Source organism: Scylla paramamosain, chromosome 16 (assembly GCF_035594125.1).
Source record: "Scylla paramamosain isolate STU-SP2022 chromosome 16, ASM3559412v1, whole genome shotgun sequence".
Classification (NCBI taxonomy): Eukaryota; Metazoa; Arthropoda; class Malacostraca; order Decapoda; family Portunidae; genus Scylla; species Scylla paramamosain.
In genome coordinates this window covers 5,410,001-5,432,500 of record NC_087166.1, presented here as the reverse complement: position 1 = coordinate 5,432,500, position 22,500 = coordinate 5,410,001, and the positions used below count along the sequence as shown (strand labels likewise).

Sequence of the window (22,500 nt, the reverse complement as noted above, 5' to 3'; positions counted from 1 at the left end):
CAATAATTACTCCTCTTGGGTCAGCAGGCAATTAGTTTCAGGGACGATAACCACCTGCGCTTACAACATAATACATATTTTGTAAACTGGTAATTAATTTCAGTAGCCACATAGGTGACGGTGAGTGCCTGGAGGAGAGGGCGGCGAAGTGGGAAGACCTTTTACCCTCGTGACTCACTTCTAGGGTGGTGGTAGTGGTAGTGGTGGTGGGGGGGTGGTAGTGGATTGATGGTGCTCATGGCATTCCCCCCACTAACTTCTTCCTTTCAGGTGGGTAACCAGTTGGGTAGATTTGTCAGAGTACTCGCCTGTCTCACTTATGGGGATGAAAGTGTTTTTCTGGTTACTTTTCACATGTTTCATTATTATATACTTCGTATCTGCTATTTTCTTATAGCCTAATATAATAAATTATCATATACCTATAATCCCTTATTAAAGAGCGCATTTTGTGAAAGTAATATAATTCATTTGATTTTTGCTCTTTCGCGAGCGACAACTCAGTAGCCCTATTTTTTCTTTTTATTTCCTTTTTATTGCCCTGAGTCAGTGTCCCTCTTACATAAAAAATGACGTAGTATATAACATTGAAGTATATGATATTAGCAGATACAACAGCTTCGTCCGCCAGAGTGAGACAGGTGTAATTCTGAAAATACTCGTAACACCACTGACTGTGTCGCGAACAGGTAATCACGACCTTAGTTCCTGTCATCACTTTCACCCACGCCCATATCCACTACACCTGTACCTCCCAGTGTATTATAACAATAACTCACCTCGCGTTCACTATACCTCACACTCAACACCTCATCATCTATACAGTCACAACCTCACCAGCCTTCACTTTGACCTCTCCACCTGCACAATCTTCTACACTTGTTCCCTTACTAAATCCTACACCCTACACTTAATTCCACACACTAATAGCCTTACTATAATCTTAAAACACCTCCAGTACACAAATAGCTCCCATACACCTGCCTGAATGTCACGCCTGAGTCTCCCTTCACCCTTCCCCCACCAACCCTCATCGACCTTCATCAACACGGTCGCTGATTCCCGTTTTCTTCGTCTGCCCAGAATAGCGAAAAGTTGCTAACAGTTTTGCGCTAATTACGGATCGCCCTTAAAGCCGCTCTATTACTGACATAATTACGAACATTTGGGGTCGGCAGTGTCACCATTGGGAAATATTTGAATGAGTAATACGAGTAAATACATCCAATGGGTAACGTTTCGCTTTGATGTGATGGTGAACTAAAGCCATGAAGCGACTTGTGTAATGCTATTGTATGATGTTCTGGTGTACAAAGGGATTTACGGCCTTCAACACTGGAATGAGCTAGGCATTAATTAAGAGGACAGGATAGAGCGTGCTGAAATTAAAGGGTATAGACTATGAAACATTTGCGATCTTTGTAATGCTATTGGTGCTTGTTATTCTGCCGATGTCCAGTGGGGAAGGGTCTCTAAATTATATTACAATAATTAGCAATAAGGTAGTTAACACCAGGGCAGGACGTAGCATGGTGAAATTAAAGGACTGAAGCGATGAAACATAAGACTTTTACACCCATCTATTTTTACTGTCCGATAAACCTAAGAAACTAACTCATGGATAATTTTAAGAATGTCAAGGGCTTAATACGCTAAATTAAAAGGAAGCCACGTAATCTTCCTATGATGAACAAAAAAAAAAAATAAATAAATAAAGTCAAGGCAATCCATATTTTTCTAACCAAAGTAAACTAATAACGAAGTAAGAAGTAAGAGAGAGAGAGAGAGAGAGAGAGAGAGAGAGAGAGAGAGAGAGAGAGAGAGAGAGAGAGAGAGAGAGAGAGAGAGAGAGAGAGAGAGAGAGAGTAAAAAAAAAAAAAAGGAGGAATGGAGTTGCCATCCTTACCTTGAGTTGGCGCAGCACGTCAAGACCACGGGGCACAACACCTGCAATAAGAGACGCACTCATTACAGCACAGACTAAAGTAAACACCTCCAAGAATTATTATTTCTTAGTAAAGCTTGAAATTGTAAAGTGAGTGCCCAGAATACCCTTGAAAGTAAAGTAGATAGGAAAGACAGGAGACGTGAGACAGTAAAGTGAATGCATAGGAGAAACACTGAAAAGAAAAAAAAAAGACAGGGAAGACAGGAGACAGACGCATGACAGTAAAGTATGTGCACAGAAAAAAAATAAATCCAAGAAAGAGAGAACAGACAGAAAAGAAAAGACAGGCCAGACTTAAGCCAATGAAATGACTGTATAGCAGAAACTCGAAGACAAAATAGACGAGAACTAAAGCACAGACCGGAAAGCATAAAAGGAGAAACTAAAAGAAATTAAAACCACACCAGTAAAGAGGAAAATAAACAGCTTACATATGAGAGAAAAAAAAAAAAAAACTTCGAAAGGAAAAAGCGTTTGGAGTAGAAGAAGAAGAAGGGAGTTGTCATAAGCCACACAGGAAAACTTGAGGATAACGACCCCCCATCATCATTTATTCAAGCTTGTACTACTTCTGTTTCTTTCACTGTCCTGTGATCCGCGGCAAGGAGCAAAACTCTGAGGAGGGGGACAGGGAGGGGTAATCCGGTGTGCGTGTTAGTGTGTGTGCATTTAAACTACACAAGCTAGATTATTCAGTGTGTGTGTGTGTGTGTGTGTGTGTGTGTGTGTGTGTGTGTGTGTGTGTGTGTGTGTGTGTGTGTGCGCATATGACACTATTTACATAAGTAGGGTTTCTCATGTCTGCACGTATGTCTGTCTGTCTGTCTGAGTGTGTTTTGGGAAATGACAAAGGTATGTGAAACGTGAGAGAGAGAGAGAGAGAGAGAGAGAGAGAGAGAGAGAGAGAGAGAGAGAGAGAGAGAGAGAGAGAGAGAGAGAGAGAGAGAGAGAGAGAGAGAGAGAGAGAGAGAGAGAGAGAGAGAGAGAGAGAGAGAGAGAGAGATTTACCATGGAGAAGAAACACAAGAAAAAAAAATACAATAATAATAGTAATATTACGAAGCGAGAGACCAATAAAAGGGTAAATGGGTAAGAAAGGAGAGTGATAAAGGATAATAATGAAAACGGAGAAAAGGTGTGATTATTGGTCAACAAAGACTTCATGAGGGGAGAAAGAGACACGGTGAGCGGGGGAGAGAGAAAGGGAAAAAGAGAAGGAAGGAGAAAGAGAGGGAGGAAGAAAAGGGAGGGTGGCAGAGAAAAGGGTCGATAAAACGGACATTGAAGGACCGGAAAAAAATGGAAGGTAATTAATGAACGAAATAAGGGAGACAGGAGATAGGATAGGGAAGTGAAGGGAAAGGAAGGGAGAGGAGGTGAAGGAAAGAGGGGGAGGATGATACAGAGGTGGGAATAAAGATGGAAGTGAAGGAGTGGAAGAAAGGGGAAAGAGTGGGAGAGAGGAGGAGGATAGAGAAAGGTAGAGATAAAGAAAAGGAGTGAGAGAAAGGGGAAGAATGAGAAGGAAAGAGGTGAGGAGAAACGGAGAAGATCTGAAGGGATGAAAGGATAGAGAGAAGGAAGGAGAAAAGTGGAGAAAAAGAGGAAGGAAGATTAGAAAAAAAGAATGAGGGAGGGAGGGGAGTAAGTTAATAAAGGTGAATGGGGTAATATTGTCATTAATCCTTAAATTGGGTGTCATTATCATTAGTCCCAATCCTGATTAACACTCCGTCACTGTAGGGATAAATCACTGCTGTTATTGATGTTATTGATGTTTTTACTTGCACTAGTACCCGTTGTATCCTTGATGATGATGATGATGATGATGATGATGATGATGATAATGATGGTGATGATAATAATGACGATGATAATTAGGAACACTATTAGCAGTACGAAATATTTAAATTATTTGTAGTATGTTGTAGTGCAGAAAAGTCTAATGAATATTTAAAAAGTGTGTGTTAGCCTTGATAAAACATTATAAGGATTAATAACTCTCTCTCTCTCTCTCTCTCTCTCTCTCTCTCTCTCTCTCTCTCTCTCTCTCTCTCTCTCTCTCTCTCTCTCTCTCTCTCTCTCTCTCTCTTCAACAGGCGGACAAGAGAGCTGAAATTCGGCGCAAGTCTTTATTGATTCTAGTACATCATTACCTCGAAAATGAAGGGTAAGTGTGTGTGTGTGTGTGTGTGTGTGTGTGTGTGTGTGTGTGTGTGTGTGTGTGTGTGTGTGTGTGTGTGTGTGGGTGTGTGTGTGTGTGTGTTGGCATATATAGGTCAGTCTACTGTGCTATGACCTTTAGTGGGGCGTAAAGATTACTGGGTCTGTCTGTGTGTCTGTGTGTGTGTGTGTGTGTGTGTGTGTGTGTGTGTGTGTGTGTGTGTGTGTGTGTGTGTGTGTGTGTGTGTGTGTGTTGTTATTCAGTGCATTTAATCTTCGTTCACATGTTCGAGCCTGCTCAAGCCAAAACGCAACACAACAAACAGTAAATTCATATACGACGCATATTCTGGCAGTGGACATTACAATACGTAACATTCGTGGAAAGAGCGAGATAGCAACGTCAATATATTTCACGGTAGTAAGACAGACTAAAGCAGCACCTTGTTTTGTCACGTTTTTTCCCTCCCTAAAAGCATTACACACTAAAACGCTGCACAAAATAGACGATCATAATATACAAGAGGAAGGAAGTATGGCGTAACATTTGAGGCTGAGATCATGTATATTTTGGCGGCACTTTGTCGTTCTTCTCTTAAAGCGGACGTACGTAATGTTAGCGAGACACGAAGGTCGCCAAAAGGGGAATGCAAATCATACATTCTTGTGTAGTATGAACGTGACTGCTGTTTTTTTTTTTATTCTGTGTATGTGTGTGTGTATGTGTGTGTGTGTGTGTGTGTGTGTGTGTGTGTGTGTGTGTTATTGACCAGATTCTTCACCTTTACCACTCGGGCGCAACTCACAGTGCTCGGGCATTTATTGAACTTATTTATTTACTTATTTGTTATTTATCTATTATTTACTTATTTGTTATTTACTAATTCATCTACTGAGCTTCCTTATGGCACGCTGCGCTTATGCTTTTCAAATTGTTCGAAAAAGTTAGTTTCTAATCATTACATATTGCTCTGATTTATCGTTATGCTTCTATTCACGTTTTGTTAGGTGTGGTCAATAAAAAACATTTATCTATCTATCTACGCAGCCATCACAGCTATTAATATGTAAAATTCTTTAATAATGAAAATGTTATGGCATACCAGCACTATTCTAATCAAAGGGAAACTCATACAAAACAATTTAAACACTTTGATACGGTAATCTTTATTTATTCAATGTATTTACTTTGTAGTACTGACTGGCCTTTTGTATTTATTCTTATTTTTGTTCGTTCTGCATCCCGAGGCATACTTGAGGCCATTGTTAGGAGCCTCTACAGGTGACCCGCCGCGACCGCCAGGCACAGGAGGCATTGATTACTATTGACATGAGTGAAGGCTCTGTGTTATGTGTCCTAAGCACGAATCAGCTGTTGTGGCGGAGCTCCTCTATAAATATTTAGTTGATATTTGCTGCCCTTTACTGTTGTTGTTGCTGCTACTACTACCAGGAAAACCTCCTCTACAACTACCACTACTTCTATTGTTTCTACTACTGCTAGTACTACCACTGCTACTACTGCTACTATACTGACATCACCACCATCACCACCACCACCACTACTACTACTACTACTACTACTACTAGTACTACTACTACAGCAGCAGCAGCAACAAGCAAGTATAAAACCACGTTGCAGTTCTCTCACCACACGCACATCTCTCTCTTCAGGTTCGGCGACGCTGCCAAGCTTCTGGCGCAGGAGTCCCGGCTCAACACGGAACAGTTCAGCGTGTGTGAGAAGGTTGACCTCTGCGGGATTTTGGAAGACTACGAGAACTGGTTTGTCAACAAGGTAAATCCTGGTGTAAATCTTCTCTTCCTCCTTTTTTTTTTTGGTCACTTTTTTCTGCTTTATATTTCTTCTGTTTCTTGTTCTTCTTGTTATTCTTGTTTTGTTCTAGTTTTTATTTTTCTTTCTTTCTTTCTTTCCTTTCTTCTTCTTCTTCGTCGTCATTCACATTACGAGAGTGAAATGTATAAAGGCAGAGACACTTTTCATTAAATCCACCAACTTATGCCTCTTCTACACACCGTAAGCTTCCCTTCCTGTATCATCACCTACTATCATTTACGACAAACATGCGCACTCCTGTCACTGTCAACACTAATCATCTTCAACGTAACCTATAGCAATCGTTTTCTTTCAGTTCCAGAAGTACCCGCGGCTAGCTAGGCGGGTAATAGTGCCAAGAACTCCACCAAAGCCACACCGATGTGATCTCCACGGCCATGGTGGTGATGAGAACAGCCTTGGGAGTGAGACACCTAATGGTAAAAAGACTCCCTTCTTCAGGTGAGGCTCCGATGCTGGTGATGCAACGAGAAATAAAAGTGTTGACTTAAAATATAACGAAGTCTTTGGATATAACGAAGATACAAGAAAATAATTGTTTTGAAATTGAGATTGAAATATATAGATAAATTGTAACTTGAAATATGATAATAAGAAAAAAAAATTCTTTAACTATGATAGAAGCAAAAGAAGGAAGAGCTTACGTATGTCTTTAATGATACGGCAGCAAGTAACATATCACTCAGATTCATAGGGACATTTTCCTCGAAGTGCATTTCAGTTCCATCGATTTCTCTTCGTGCAGGCAGTCTACCCTAATTAGTTGCTAATTGAATTTCATTGATCCGCAGAAGGAGATCCCTGCCCAGGAGCGGCGGGTCGGGGCACAGCATGGGCCGCACCGCCAGCGACCCCAGCCTGAACGAGGACGTGGTGGAGGTGCGGGGCCACGGCCGCTCCAGAAACTCCGTCAGAAACAGAAGTATTGACAACAAGAAACGAGAGGAGCTTAACAGGTGTGTGTGTGTGTGTGTGTGTGTGTGTGTGTCACAAAATAATATTAAAGGGAAACAATAACTAATACAACAACAATAACACTAATAATAATCTAAGCAATCACAACGAAAACCTTACAAAGAATTAAGAGTACGCCAGACAATCCCAATATCTTAAACCTTTCTCTCCCCTTCATTACGTGGCGCGCAGGGCTCCACTGGTCGGGGGGCGGCGCATGTCCAGCAGCGGCCCCGTCAGGAGTTCGGGCGACGAGAAGAAGGATCCCTCGAAGTCCTCCTCAGACACGGACAGCGAGCGGGGCGGGGCGGCGGGGCATCTAGGACCAGTTAGGACGGGTAGAATGGTGGGTCAAGTAAGTAGCCTTCCCTTTCTCTCTCTCCCACTCACTGTGTCTTGCTCCCCCTCGTGATATTTTTGTTGACGCTTTTTCCCATCTCATTATTGTCCTTTATAGCTCTTCGTTCTTTCCCCTTTAATGGTTTATCGCCTCGCAATATTATTTTTATATGATTTTTTTTCTTATTGCAAATGTCATCCATACTCTCTCTCTCTCTCTCTCTCTCTCTCTCTCTCTCTCTCTCTCTGGGAGTTTGTCACTGTCTTGATATTTCCTGTTATTTCCTCGTTTGTCATTCTTCTATCCATTTTTTTCTTACTCGTACCTAAATCACGTTTTCTTTTTTTTTTTTACATCATGATTTGATAACAATTCCTTATTTTCTGAGTATTTCTTTAGTTTGTCTAAATAATAATTGCTCTCAGTCACCTCAAAGTTATTTACGCAGCTTTACTTGAATTTGTATCAGTTTTTATTTTGCATTTCAATTCTTTCGCTTTTATGTGAATGTAATAATTTTCCACTCTTTTGCTCTCTATTTCTCTTCTGACCACTCCCCTCGCAACACCTAAAGCCACTCTCCACCTCTCTCTCCTCACCACCAAAGCCTCCTTCTCTAATCTTCCTACCTTCCCAAATTCTCCTTGAAACTGCTTTCCTTTCCTTTTCATCTTGTCCTTACTTTTCAGTATCAAAGTACTTATTAATTTATAATTTACCTGTCTGCATTTTCTACCTTCTCGAATTTTCCTTTTTCCTTCAGATTCCTACCCTTTTTACTTTTTCTTATCAGCCTTTCACCTCCGTCTTTTTTTTTTCATTCTCTTTCCTCCTTTCCCTATCATTCCTTCTTCTCACATTAAACTAACTTATTTTTCTCTTCACAGTTTCCCTCCTTAATCTTTTTCAAGACCCTTCCTTTCTCCTGCAAATTATCTTTACTTTCCTCCTCATCTCTTCTTAACGTCCCATTCTTCCTCTGGATATTCCTTTTCTTTTATTTTATCACATGCTTTTATCCAAGTCATCTTTGTCCTTGCTCGTTCTATCTCTCCCTGTCTCTCATATTCATTTAGTTTTATCACTATTTTTATCTATTAATCTATAAGTTGTTGTAGGTGAGTGTAATTTGCAAATATTTTATGTTCTGCCCGTATGACATCCAAGTTAAGATGATAATATCGGTATGTCAGGGAGCATTGGACTTACAGACTGTCTTCTTTCACCGTTTCTCTAGAGGCAGGGGTTGGCGCCATCCACGAGTCTCCTCCATTTGTTTCTGTCCCTTGTATCTTCCATTGTGACTCCCATCCTTTCCAGTTCTAACGCAATAACATCCCTCCATCTCACTCTCTGTCTGTTCCCGGATCTTCCTCCCTCAACTGGTTTCCTCCAAGCTCTTCTAATCAGTTCCTGGTCTTTTCTTCGGACTACGTGACCAGACCATTGACAAACTGTGCCGGTACTCATATTTTGTAACGTTTATATCTGTTTGACAATGGCAATAAATGTACTTTACTTTGCTGCTCCATCCATCCCCAGCCTCGTCAAGTCATCAACCTCAAGCAAATGATCAGTGACTACACGAGACTCGAGGACAACATTGGCGACATCGGTAAAGGTCCCCCTCGAGCCCCGTCCTCGCAGGCTGAGCAGCAGGCAGGTGAGTGTGACCTCTGACCTTTGGCGTGACCTTTAAATTTTAGAAAGATTTGGTATTTAAATTATGTTTTCGGATGATTTATTTTCTTATTGATTCACTGCAGTAAATGCAAATGGAAATGGAAAGGAAATGGTTTACTAAGTTTTTTTTTTTTTTGGCACACACATGGCTGCATGCAATATTAGAAAGATTTGATATACACACACACACACACACACACACACACACACACACAGACTTCACAATACGATTTTCTTTAAATACCACAAAACACAAGAATAAGTTTCGACGAAAAAAAAAGTCCACCTTATATTAATCTCCTCAATGATATATGTGAGGAAAATCTTTTGACCTGATGTGCAATTGTTCGCAGGTGAAGAGGAGGAAGGTAGTGACCTGTGGGACGAGAAGAGCGTCAAGCCAACCATCATGCTGCCTCACTTCTCAGGAGAGTTCAGGGATCTGGCCAACATCATCCAGCGGGTACTGATTTCCCTATACGTGACGGATGTTTACTTGATATCACGCACACTCTTTGTTTCAAGTGACAAAAGAAAAATAGCAGTTTCAAAACATTCTTTCCAATAAATATTAAATTTTCGGTGTTAAAACGTACGAGTTCCAATTTTTCCATAACCTTGCTCGGAGTTCTCTCATGTGTATCCTTATTTACATGCATGAGTATTGCTAGCCACTGACATGTACTGGCCAAGGGCGACAAAATTGTACATATATATATAAAAGGCCCACTGAGGTGCCAGTACCTAAATAAACAGGACCAAAGGGATAATGCAAAGTTGGAGAAGTGGCTTGCAGTATGATCACTATTAATTTTAAGCCACAAAAGAAAACGTCATTTACAAAAAAACATCCCATTTAGTACAAATTTCCTAAGTTAAGAGTATTAATTTCAACTTTTTTTCATTATCTTTCAGGAAATTCTGGTGGAGAACCCGCAGGTGAGGTGGACTGAGATCCTTGGGCTGGAGGACGCCAAGAGACTGGTGAAGGAGGCAGTGGTATATCCTCTCAAGTACCCGCAGCTCTTCATCGGAAGGTTCAAGCCGTGGCGAGGCATCCTGCTCTACGGACCGCCGGGCACAGGTGAGGAAGCGACAAGCGAGGGCAGGGGAGTTAAATTTCAGATCCGAATTGTGCTTTTTAGACAAGACAAAGTTTCGAAAAGACTAGTCACTGGTTTTATGGTGACCTTTGCACACAATTCTCACAACAGGAAGAAGCATGTGATAGAAAGAAATGCAAAAATCAACTACCCACTATCATCCTTAAATTATTTCACCGAAGGAAAAACATGTTATAGGAAGAAAAACAGAATTAACTAGCCACTACCACCCTAACAAATATGATTCCAATGCAGAACAATTTTACCATTCATACTTGCTTTAAATAAGGTAACGAGAATGAGGCCATGCACTCAGTAAGTCCAAAACCACACTGCTGCATGGCATGTCACAACACAAAGCTGGCGAAAACAATCGAGTCAGTTCAAGAAGCAACATTAATGAGACAAAATCTTTATCATAGAAGGATTGAGAAGCTAGACAACAATTAATCAGCCAATATCAACCCTTCATCTCTGCCATCATTATTGTATATTGCCATTTAAAATCATACGGATGAGCCTAATGCCAGGAAGATTTTCATGTAGCTTTGTTCTCAACGTGACAGTAAACTTACTTACTTACTTATTTAAACATCCCTTTAGAAATAATAAGGCAGGAGATGACAAAAGGGACTCGAACACGTGGTTATGTATCTTTTATATTGGGACCTTAACACTGAGTTCCACGTCTGTATACTTCATTCTCCTTTCCTTTCCCCGTCAGTATAGAGTGGTGCAACATGCGTTAGGAGAGGGAGCAGCGAGGGAAATGGAGATAGATGCCACAAGAGGGTGACCGAGGTATAAAAACAATGCTGGGGTGAGGGTGATTGATGGGGACAGCCTGGGAAGTATGAACACAGAGGAGGCGAGGAAAGATGTGATATTATTTGGCTTTATTATTATTATTTGGCAGATATTAATTAGACACAAGACTTGGAAGTTATTGTGTTTTCATCTGTCTCTACAATTCCTTGCCTTTGTAGTGTGTATACGGGAAGTACTCCATAACTACAACTACCACTATTACTACTCCCGCTACTGTTTCGCCAGGCAAAACGCTGCTGGCGAAGGCTGTAGCGACGGAATGCAAGACAACTTTCTTCAACATCTCTGCCACTTCACTCGTCTCCAAATGGCGCGGTGACTCGGAGAAGCTGGTCAGGGTAAGTGCGTTATCCCCTGCGCGCGCGCACACACACACACACACACACACACACACAGAATCTGTACCCGCAATTCAATGTAGGTCCAAATATTGCTAGCATGTCAACAGCAGTGACGTGCGTTTGGTAATAAAAATCGGTGCCTGAAACTTTTTTTTTTTCTTTTTCCAGTCTCATGAAATGGAAAAATAAATACACCCTTTTATATGTGTCCGCACTGGGCGACCACCTGTCTAACTAATGAAATATTGCCAGGAGAATTTTATGGGCTTTGATTTATTGGTCGTGTTTACGGTTTTAAAATGCCTGCGGGTGTAATTAATACCCTAACGTCGCATATTGTCTACTCTTTTTTAGAACTACTGTCACCATCACCACCACATCATCACGCTCACGACCTGGTAACTCTCACTATCACTCTTACAACCAGCGTCCTCCTTCAGGTGCTGTTCGAGATGGCAAGGTTCCACGCGCCCTCCACCATCTTCGTGGACGAGGTGGACGCGCTCATGGCCTCGCGTCAGGGGGAGCAGGAACACGAGGCCTCCCGCAGGATGAAGACGCAGCTACTAGTGGAGCTGGACGGTCTGACGCAATCCAATCACCACGTCTTCCTCCTCGCGGCTTCCAACATCCCCTGGTGAGCGAGCTGGTGACTCAGCTGTTCTGTGTGGGTTTCAAATACCAAGCCAACTATATGTGTAAAGACAGAGTAGTTATTGCTGATCTTATGTTTGGTGATTTATCTGTATGTTCAACAATATGGAGATAAGCTCGTATCTGAAATATTTTTTTTTAAGTCCATTGAAATGTTTACTTGGTTTTTGATGAGCATTTTTCCTTAATGACGGTATAAATTACAAGAAATTATCACTAGCATCATGAAAACACTCTTGAAAATCCCAATAACTCCCACTACAGGCTGTTAAAAGTAATCAAGATAATGCACTGCGACCTTGAATGTGCGGGTGTAACGGTTGCCATGAAAGTCTACACAAGGAGGGTGTAAGACTTCAGAGAGACTGGAAGACTGAAGTAAAATGAAGACAGTGCGATGACGGTTTGGTGTGGCGCCAAGTGATGCGGCACACCATGGCGAGGCAGAGCTCACGTATATCCATGTAGTGATATTCTCCATAATGAAACTACCACCTGATTGAGAAACGAGTAGCTCCATATTAAAATTTATCGTCATGACTGAGTTCAGATACCGGAGCACAGTTTTATGCAACACTCACTCACCGTCTTGTTGAGGACACACAATTCTGCAAATAAAGAAACGGCTGTTCTAACCAGTTACTGTCAAACAAGAAAAGATAAACAATGCAATTAAGTTAACGCACAAGTCCATTATTTACTCAAGGCTTGTTAATTCAAAGTAACATAACCAGCCACTTCATGTTTATTGACACGATAGTACCGGGCACACCACCACAAACCATTATCTCTACTGTTATCTGCACTATCTCCAGTGGCTTCAACCTTATATCATGCTCTTTTATCCAAACCCTAGGCAGCTGGATCCCGCCATGCTTCGTCGTCTGGAGAAAAGGATCCTGGTGCCGCTGCCAGGGAAGGAGGCGCGTGAGGCCATGTTCAGACACCACCTCCCGGAGTCCATCACAGACCTGGAGGAGGTGGGCCACACCATCAGCACCCACCTTGAGTACGACAAGCTGGCCAAGGTGAGTCCTCCTCCTCCTCCTCCTTCTCTTTTTTATTATCTCCCTCCTCTGCTTTGTGTATGTTTTTCTATATTTCTTTTCCTAAGGTGAGTTGCCTTTTTTTTTCTTCCTCCTCGTCTTTCTCACCTTTCTCATCCTGGCGCTTGTCCTTTTCTTCTTCTTTATTCTGTTAAGTAACGTTTGCCTTCTATTTCCTTATTCCTCATCTTAAGCAAAATATTAACTCTGCCCTGTTAATATCACCGACTTCGTAACAATACACTTTCGGTTCATTATCTACCGCCTCTTACGCCTGCCGTGGCATGGGAGCACAAACCGAAAACAATGATGTTTTAGGCGAGCACCACAAAACCGCAGCTTGTCAGGTGTTGCGATAGTGTTGTGTTGGTGCTTGTGGTTTGCGATGTTGTGGTTCAGTCCGACACGTGTCCATGTCCTGGTCGAGGCGCGTGACACTATAAGGAAAGGCGATAGGCTGGAGCAGGAGTACTACATATTATCTAAAGTTCCAGCACAGGTCTTTACATTTCCTCTGACGAATATCTGAAGTCGAAGCGTATGAGATTATAGTGCTCATGCTGCTTCCTGAGTCATCATAACACCTTTCTACTCTCCTGTCTCATCTTTGTTCGCTCGACACTATTGCGTATCATTCCTCCCGAAGAGTCGCTGGAAAAATGTGCACTTGATTAACGAGTCTCTATGAAGCTATTAATAGTGACCTGGATAATACAGCGGCCTTGTGTTCATTTGCATGTCAAGTTCCCTCACGAATTGCCGGGAAGATAGCACTGGCGGTATGAAGGGAGTAATCTGGATGATACAGAAACCTTGTGTTCTGTGATAGCTCAACAGTTTAAGGATGAGAAGAGCGGACAAAAACCCTGTAGGTTAACGTAGCCTAGATTGTAACAGCTTAAAGGGATTAGTAAACATTAGATTGTTAGTCCATGAAGAAAAAAAGAAAAAAAAGAAAAAGAAATAAATAAATAAATGAATAAATAAACAAATAAATAAACAAATATAAATAAATAAATAAATAAATAAATATATATATATATATATATATATATATATATATATATATATATATATATATATATATATATATATATATATATATATATATATATATATATATATATATATATATATATATATATATATATATATATATATGAGAGAAAAAACGACAAGTGTAACTTCAAAAGGATGAGAGGCAATGAAGGTAATGGAGGATCCTTGCTCTTCCCTCTCATCTCCACCGTTGCAAGCAAGAGTACTCAGATACTTTCATAGTTACGACTCCATTTCTTTTACAGTATTTTTTTTTCAGCCCCAGAAGAAACAGGGGCTACCAGAGGCTATGAAACAAATAAGGGAAAGTTTAATCATCACATATCTCTTAGTGAAGGAGAGAGTGGTTCAGGAAGACAAGTCAATTTAACTCCAGTGTGTGTCTTGATATCCATCTCTTGAAGAAGACGAGTTGCAGGAAAAGAAGACATATTGGTCTATATCTCAGCATTGGAAAGAATATGGGAATGAAGATAATACTAAATTCTTGCATAAGCATAAAATATTGTCGGGAAAGGAATGAAGGTTAAGAGAAGCTCTAGTTTAACTGTATCAGAGAAAAATACAGGTGGCTAAAAAGAAAGACAATTTGTATATATCAATCCACAGTAGGAAAAAAAAGTCACTAAATATCTTAGTAAAAAAATATGACTAAGATTACTTTCAGAAAGTTTAGAGAACATCAGTAAACACTACAAAAAATTAACACTGACGAATATAGAAAGTTATAAGAGAAGAATGCAACGAAACATTAGCTCCTTTTTCTATTTTCGGGACATTGGTGAGTGAACTTGGATTGATTTAATACGTCACGCAGTTATAATGTCGTACCCTGAGATTATCTTTAAGCTAACAGCCCACGCTCCACGTTCGTCCCCAGATCTCTGAAGGGTACAGCGGGTCGGACCTACAGGTGGCGTGTCGAGAGGCTTCAATGGGCTGCCTGAGGAAAGTATTCAACGTTTTGGAGGACCACTCAGGTGAGGCTCAGGCACGGGAGAGGCTGTACACATGGGGCTTTTAAGGGAGACACGACAGGCGACGAGGAGTGATCAAGGGAAAGTGTAGCATGAGTAAGCTAAACACAGTAAACTTACAGAGGCGGCACGTGGAGGTAATGATGAGTGTGGTGAGTGTAGCTGCCTCGGTAAATGAGGTTTAAATTAGGGAGAGGACAGTAGTAAGTTTAAGGTGTAGTTGTAAACAGTTTATACATGTAACATCTAAATGAAAAATAGCACCTTGTATAGAGTGGAAACATAAACAAAACTCGAGTGTATACTCAAGGAGCGGTAAACACTAGCCTCTCGCAGCATCCGGCTTTGCCACAGTCAACTCCCACCTTCCTCTTTCATTCAGTCAAGCCTCTCTCTTTTACACTGTCAGTTTTCACTACCATCACACGGACTTCCCCTCCTACACACTCAATTTGCACCATTCTCAGTCCACCAAGCCTCTTTCTTTCTTACATAGTTACTCCTGCGATTCTCTCCGCCAAGCTCTTACGCACCCACACGTACCTTTCTTACCAGTGTCCACCACCCTCACACATCCAAGCCTCTCTCCCTTACACAGTTGAGGACTCAGAGCTGCCAGAACTGAAACTAGATGCCATCAAGATGCATGACGTGGAGGCAGCGCTGCAGAAGACTAAACCGACGCAGAGCGATTCTCAGTTATACCTTGAGTGGCACTCCAAGTACGGCTCGGCTTGAGGGGCGTGCGGACCTTCTGAAGAAGCCAGACTCGGCCAGCGTCACCACCCAAGAGGTAGGGCGAGGGGAATCAGGTGTGGGTACGTTTAGTGAGTAGGAGAGTGAAGGTGAAGTGTTTTATAAAGCATGTCCATCGGGGCGGCGAGGGAACGTCACTCAGGGGAGGGAGAGAGGGAAGGAGGGCGTGGAGGAGTGTCAGGGATCCTCTGAGGTTCGTGGTGATGAAAGGGGGTTCTCTTAGTGAAGCCTCCCGATCACTGACGTTAGTGTTGGAGGATGTCGAGGTCGGGGTTATATGAGTGGCTTAAATTTGCATGATGAGTAGAGGTGATGGCCATAGGCAACATTCTGCGTCACACCAACACGCCTGCGTGTGATTTGGCAGGGAGCTGCTCCCCCTGCTGCTCGGTGGGTTTTAACGATGGCCATCAGGATGCCAGGCGTGGTGTATACAAATGTTAAGATATGATGGGTGATGCTGCTAAATGTTTTCTTACATCAAAATATTGAATAGTTATAGAATGAATGAAGGATTAACCGTCGATTTTGCGAGACATTATTTACTAATTTTTTTTTCTTTTTTTTTTTTTTCCTATTACTGACAGACGAAAATAATCGTCGTAGTCGAGGACCACAAGTAGCGAGGCTCTCCCAGGCGAGGCGTGAGGCGCCTGGGAGGAGCACGCTGGAGACGGCAGCTGTTGGGTCCAAAAACGTATTTAGTCTAAATAATTTTGTGTTTACTGACGGCGAGACCACTCTCAACGAGGCGTGGGATATCTCAGGCAGCCTGGAGGTTCAGGTCCACGCACCAAAAAGGGAGATATGGCGTCAGTAAACTTTCCGCCCACTAAACTCGCCCGAGCGGCGCAAGACCCTCCCTCGGAAAGCCTGCATCACCTGAGGGAGGAGGTACGTGACCTGTCAGGGTGGTGCTCAACCCAGCTTGGCCACGACGCACGTGACTCTGCCTCCTGATAACTGTCGTACTGTCCGGGACCTGACTCATGTAAGATGATAACCTTCTTCCTTCGAGCATTGTGTGTTCACTCTTGCAGTACAGAGGCGGTGGCTGGAGCGTGTGACCTTTACTGCGGTCATAGTAGTTAAACGATTTTGTATATTTTGCATTGCTAGTAAATAAAGGGGATTTCTTTTTCAACAGAATATGTACAGAAACACAGTTTAGGAATCCAAGTAATTTTTGGGGGAAGTGGGTGATTTTCTTTGTTTTTGAAAGTGCTGATGATTCAACGCTCAGGATCGTGTAAGAAGGCTGCATTGGCAGCTGTTGTACAATGAAAAATAAATGAACAATATGGCTTCACATTATTTACAAATACTCAAAAGAGTATATATGTCATTTCTTCATTTACTTTTCACATTTCCCATTTCCCATTTCTTTTTTTCCCATTTACGCGTTCTTTACAATCTCTACGACAATTAAAGAAACACGTGTATAGCACTCTTCAACACTTTTTATTATTCACATATACTCATAGAAAGATGCATATAACATTTCCCAAATTTCCTTCACAGTTTCCGGAACCCGAAAAAAAAATAATAATAATCTATCGCACTTATTAGAATTTCAAATAATTCGCATTCTCTTGCAAAAAAAAAAAAAAAAAAAATACAGGCAACATTCATTCCCACACACTCTTTCTTTGCAACCACTACACACGAGAGCACACATGTGACCTGTTCGTTTCCCTACAACTCACATTAGGGGTGACCGCCTCTTCCTCCTCCCACCATCCTCTTAATTATTGATGGGCGTGAAGCGGAAAGAGGGAGATAGCCAGGGGAGATGAAAATAAAAAAAAGTAAAAGAAAAAAAAAATGTTATTGATATTCAGGAAGCAACACATTACACCGAAGTAGCATTGGTTGGCCTGGGCTGCTCCTCACACACACTCAAGGGGGAGAGGGGGTACTGACGCTACAAGTAAGGGTGCACAGGTGTTTACACTGACCTGTTTATAACCTGAGCGTCGTGCCCCGCTACCTGCGCCTTCTGTTCTGCCTGGCTGCCTCCTACACGCGACCTGCTTCTAAACTTTCCAAGGTAAGTCCCTCAACGTGAAACATCTGCTCTGTATTTATTTTTTTATTCTCCTTCTAATAATTATTTATTATTTTCTGTTGATGTTTCTTGCTTTACCACCATCATCTGATACCAAGCCACCACCACCGCCACCACCATCACCGCTACTACTACTACTACTACTACTACTACTACTACTACTTCCACTACGAGTACCTCCTAAATCACGTTCTTTACTTCCACAACATTAAGCCATCGATCCGGTCAGATGTTTTGTTGACGACAGTACTCTAAATACTGAAACACACACACACACACACACACACACACACACACACACACACACACACACACACACACACACACACACACACACTCATTCCCTGCACATCTCGATATGGATAGACAGTAGAAGACGTGGTGCAGTGGAAGGCGTGGAATGGACGAGGTGTTAGCCTCCCTAATGTGCATGCAGCGAAGTGCACGTGTGTGCGTGTGTGTGTGTCAGCGTGGCGGCGATCGATGCACTGCCACAACCGACTCTATCCAGATCAGTCACGTGCCGCGCCACCTGACACTACCAACAACTAAATGTCATGAAAAAAATAAATAAATAAATAGAAATAATAAAATAAAATAAATAAAAATAAATAGAATAAATAAATAAATAAATAAATGAAAAGAAAATAGTAAGATGTATTAAGACTGAACTATATTCGAATGCAGGAAAATAGACGCACAAAGATAAATTAGAAATGGAAACTAAGACTACGCACTGATACTCTGAGGTGAAATATTCATTAATGTGACAAAAAAAGACTCAGTAAAGGTATTAAGCTGGAACTGCACATGAAGATGGGTAAAAAAATAGCACGCACAGGTAAATTGCGAAATAATAAACTAATACTACGCAGCAATGTTCTGGGGTAAGAAAGTAAAAAATCTACTTCCCAAATTATTTATAACAGTCTATCAGAAAAGTATCTATTCATCTTTCCATTTATCTATCTATCATATATTTATCTGTGTATGTATGTGTGTATGTATGTATGTACGAGTGTGTATGTATGTATGTATATATGTATGTATTTGTGAGCAGGGTAGTAGTGAGGTTTCAAAATAGAACAAGCAGACCAGTACAGGTTAATACAAATGGAAACTTAGACCAAGAAGCAATTTTTTTTTTCTTTTTTTCATGGTGAAATATCTAATTCACAAACTTTTACCACGAATCTAAATATAGGGCGGCGGTGTGGACGTGACAAGCTGAAGGGGAAAGCCAGGGTTACATGGTACGCTCCCTCGCACGCTACCCTTCTCTCCTCCTCCTCCTCCTCCTCCTCTGCCCCTTTACGTACGTACCTGCCTTGGCCCACGCGAGCACTGAAAACGGACACAGGTGAACCAGAAGTCGAGTTAACATGTCAGTCTAAACGCACTGCTTGCACTGATTCATCAGCGTAAAGGCTTGGAAGGGAGTAAACTGAACCCGTATCTACGTGGTCCGCTATTTAAAGGAGTGAGGATATACCCTGCAGTAGGGAATACGTCTCTCAGAAAACAGCCTGCAGGAGAATAAAAGGAAAGAGGAAAGAGAGGGAAAGAAAAAAGAACTTCACTTCGTTACCATGTAAGAAAAAAAAAGTTTAATGGACGGCGCTAATTTTTTTTTTATTTCAATAATGAGAATGAAGATCTTTAGATGCGGGATCTTGAGAGGAGGAGGAGGAGGAGGAGGAGGAGGAGGAGGAGGAGGAGGAGGAGGAGGAGGAGGAGGAAGAGGAGAAGCAGGACGAGGAGCAGGAGCAGGAGGAGCAGGGGGATGAGAAGCAGGAGGAAGAGGAGGAGCAGAAGATAGGAAGAAGAGGAGAAGGAGGAGGAGGAGGGGCAAGAGGAGAAGGAAAAGAAGAGAATTATAAGTAATAATAATAATAATAATAATAATAATAATAATAATAATAATAATAATAATAATAATAATAATAATAATGAGAAGAAGAAGAACAAGAAACGAAGACAAAGAAAGGAAATTAAAAGAATACAAGAACTGCAAAACTCACAGAAAACGTGTCTACTCAATTGTATGTAAAGCGGCGAATATGTCTTTTTAATTTATTATTATTATTATTTTTTTTTTTAATAGCTCTTTGTGACCCCCGTGAACGTAAAAAATAAACAATACTGCCAACCTATCCCAGCCCAGCCCAGCCCAGCCGAGCACCATTACATACAAGTACTGCACATTGAAGTCAACACAGCCCTGCGTGTCCCTGTGGTGAATCAGGTTGTGTGTGCCGAACCTCCGCTGCTTAGTATTAGTAGTAGAATGTCGACAGTTATAATGAGTATAGCTTTACAGTCGAAGATACATATTTTACCTCAGGCTCTGGAAAACTGGCACCGTCTTATACTCCTGTAGTTAGTTCTCCTCTTCACCGTAACCAGGATGAATGACTAGTTATTAATTTGTAATTCACTTTTTTATTACATGGTTTTACAAAACACAATCATGAGAATACACGTACATAAACTTTCCATTTATTAAAAATGTCAAATGTTTAAAGTACTTGGTCATGAATCATAGTATAAAAATATATTTGGACTGTTTTTTGAGCCAATAGGATCAGTTAGCCGTGGCGAGTCTGAGGAAAACATACACTTTGATGCAACAGTGCTCATTAAGCCAGAAATATTACACTGCACAAGTACCAATCTATCTCAAACCACGTTGGCATAAACATCCAGTTAACAAAAAAAAAAAAAAAAAAAAAAATTCCTTCAGAGTTTGTGTTCCTCCGGTCACCACAGCGCTAAGAATTTGACCTGACCTCTGACTATATTTCCCAGATTATACATTTGGTAAAACAGGTCACACTTCTTAGCAATTCCAGTCCAAACATTCCTCTGCCTCAGAGCTTCGCCATCACCTACGAAGATCAGGGAAAGGCATTCAATTCTACGATATGTGTGCGGGAATGTTCTTTTTGTATTGTCATGTGTGTGTGTGTGTGTGTGTGTGTGTGTGTGTGTGTGTGTGTGTGTGTGTGTGTGTGTGTGTGTGTGTGTGTGTGTGTGTGTGTGTGTGTGTGTGTGTGTGTGTGTGTGTGCGCGTTGGACAACATCAAACTACAAGTGCATTATTAATTTCGTTTGCGATACTTGATTGGCTGCAGCGGAGCCCAGCTGTGTTGGAAGGAAGGAGGGTGAAAACTGGGTGGAGGAGGGAGGTGAAAAAGGGGATTGCCGAATGGAGGCAGAAGGTGAAAAAATCCAGGAGGAGGACCAGGAGGTCGAGGGAAAATACCTGGAGGACCGCCAGGAAGAAATTTAGGATGGGGCCGTTGGGTGGCAATCAGCGTTATCTCCTCTCTCTCTTCCTCCTCCTCAGGATCCAGCTTGGACTTCATTTTCTCAGTAAGGTGACCAACCATTTGAAGGTTGAGAATGGTTCCATTGGCCATGGGCTTCTGAAGGAAATGGCTGATGAGGAAGGAATGAGGGGGAGGCGGGAGAGGAGGAAAGTGTTGCTCGTTGAGAGGAGGAGGGCAAAGAGCGATACTTGGAGGAAGACCAGGCTGGGCACCCGGTATAGGCAAATTATTTCTTGGTATGACTTCCATTGTGAGGAAGTACTTCAGGAATTCCAGAGCACTCGGGGACAGTCTCGGTTGGGCCATGGGTCCATTAGCTCTCAGGCGGTGGTGTTCCTTGAAGAACCATCGAGAGGTCCATGCTCTGGTAAAAGGCGTCAGGCACTTGCGGTGACCTCTGAACCTGTGGCAGACGTGTGGACGTTCCGATGCTGCCTCTACGTGGTTCCTGAACGAGATTTCAGTCTCAAATAATATCTTCTTCATTCCGGTGAGTGTTACTTCAATCATAAATTCAAGGCTGTGGCCATTTCCATTATAGCCTTCACCATTGTACCGCCGACAGTCAGTCAATTTTTCGTGTTGACCGTCGGTCGTGAGATACCACGCCCCACCGTGTGTGCGAGGATCATACACGGGGAAGACGGAAGAAAAGTCAGAGTTAGTGACTAGGATGCGTGTGATGGAGTGAGTCGGTGCCGTCATCATCTCAACTAGGTAGTAGTTCTTCCAGCGCTGCATCATGGTATCTACTGAAATGGCGAATTCCACATTGCCATACCAGTCATGTTCGTCTTCATCGTTGTCATTCTCTTTTGCACCGAACCAGAGGACGTTAAGTCTTTTACAAGGGTGATATGAAGGCAGCACGTCGCGCCTCAGGCTGCTGAGCGACACGATGGGCTTCGGCTCCATGGAGTGCTTCACGCAGATGTCGAGAGCATCGTTGAGGTGGACGGTGCGGACCACTTGACTAAAGGGGCAGTAGTCCGTTGGATTCAAGACGACGCTGCTGCCTTTTCGCGGGCGCCAGAGGACGGTGCCTGGCGAGCCCTTGGTGGTGTACAGATGCTGGTCCATCACGGTAACCTGCTGAGAGTTATTCACGTTATAAACCCTCCTAAGGTATTCATTAGGCAAGGAAGTAAGAAGACTTAAGTTAACATATTTAACATGATCATTTTGAGTGCTAATGAGAATCGACATTATATGAATTCAAATCCATTCAGAATTCCGAATGATACACCACTCATGCAGGCTGGTGAGAAACTAAAACATGATATTCTTTTTTTTTCCATACATAAAATCACTTTTACATAATAATTTATCCGCATTTTTTACTCTCTTGCTTCCTTAAATCGCTGCATGCACCCAATCATAATGGGAACAC

General features: G+C 42.0%; 3 protein-coding genes across 7 annotated transcripts in view; 1 reads left to right on the top strand and 2 right to left on the bottom strand.

The window, feature by feature from the left end:
* The window catches only part of LOC135107923 (katanin p60 ATPase-containing subunit A-like 2), a 25,067-nt gene extending 8,052 nt beyond the window's left edge, over window positions 1-17,015 (top strand). The window contains exons 1-15 of one of the 2 annotated variants that reach the window (XM_064018359.1): window positions 183-270; window positions 4,048-4,118; window positions 5,786-5,909; window positions 6,265-6,410; window positions 6,761-6,925; window positions 7,116-7,278; window positions 8,806-8,926; window positions 9,300-9,409; window positions 9,862-10,030; window positions 11,103-11,215; window positions 11,659-11,855; window positions 12,729-12,900; window positions 14,858-14,957; window positions 15,553-15,747; window positions 16,298-17,015. In XM_064018359.1, the coding sequence (XP_063874429.1) occupies window positions 229-270; window positions 4,048-4,118; window positions 5,786-5,909; window positions 6,265-6,410; window positions 6,761-6,925; window positions 7,116-7,278; window positions 8,806-8,926; window positions 9,300-9,409; window positions 9,862-10,030; window positions 11,103-11,215; window positions 11,659-11,855; window positions 12,729-12,900; window positions 14,858-14,957; window positions 15,553-15,692 (1,833 nt within the window). In that variant the 5' untranslated portion in view covers window positions 183-228 and the 3' untranslated portion in view covers window positions 15,693-15,747; window positions 16,298-17,015. Of the gene's footprint in view, window positions 1-182; window positions 271-4,047; window positions 4,119-5,785; window positions 5,910-6,264; window positions 6,411-6,760; window positions 6,926-7,115; window positions 7,279-8,805; window positions 8,927-9,299; window positions 9,410-9,861; window positions 10,031-11,102; window positions 11,216-11,658; window positions 11,856-12,728; window positions 12,901-14,857; window positions 14,958-15,552; window positions 15,748-16,297 lie in introns of those variants that run through there. The other variant, XM_064018358.1, reaches the window with a different exon arrangement.
* LOC135107927 (uncharacterized) overlaps window positions 1-22,500 on the bottom strand; it is a 172,229-nt gene that overhangs the window by 48,649 nt on the left and 101,080 nt on the right. Inside the window, exon 3 of the mRNA XM_064018376.1 lies at window positions 1,907-1,947. The gene's annotated coding sequence lies outside the window, so the exon portion shown is untranslated. The remainder of the gene's footprint in view (window positions 1-1,906; window positions 1,948-22,500) is intronic.
* The window catches only part of LOC135107924 (uncharacterized), a 17,401-nt gene continuing 15,653 nt past the window's right edge, over window positions 20,753-22,500 (bottom strand). For 2 of the 4 annotated variants that reach the window (XM_064018363.1, XM_064018361.1), the window contains exon 2: window positions 20,753-22,199. In XM_064018363.1, the coding sequence (XP_063874433.1) occupies window positions 20,880-22,190 (1,311 nt within the window). In that variant the 5' untranslated portion in view covers window positions 22,191-22,199 and the 3' untranslated portion in view covers window positions 20,753-20,879. Of the gene's footprint in view, window positions 22,203-22,500 lie in introns of all 4 variants that reach the window. The other 2 variants (XM_064018362.1, XM_064018360.1) reach the window with 1 other exon arrangement.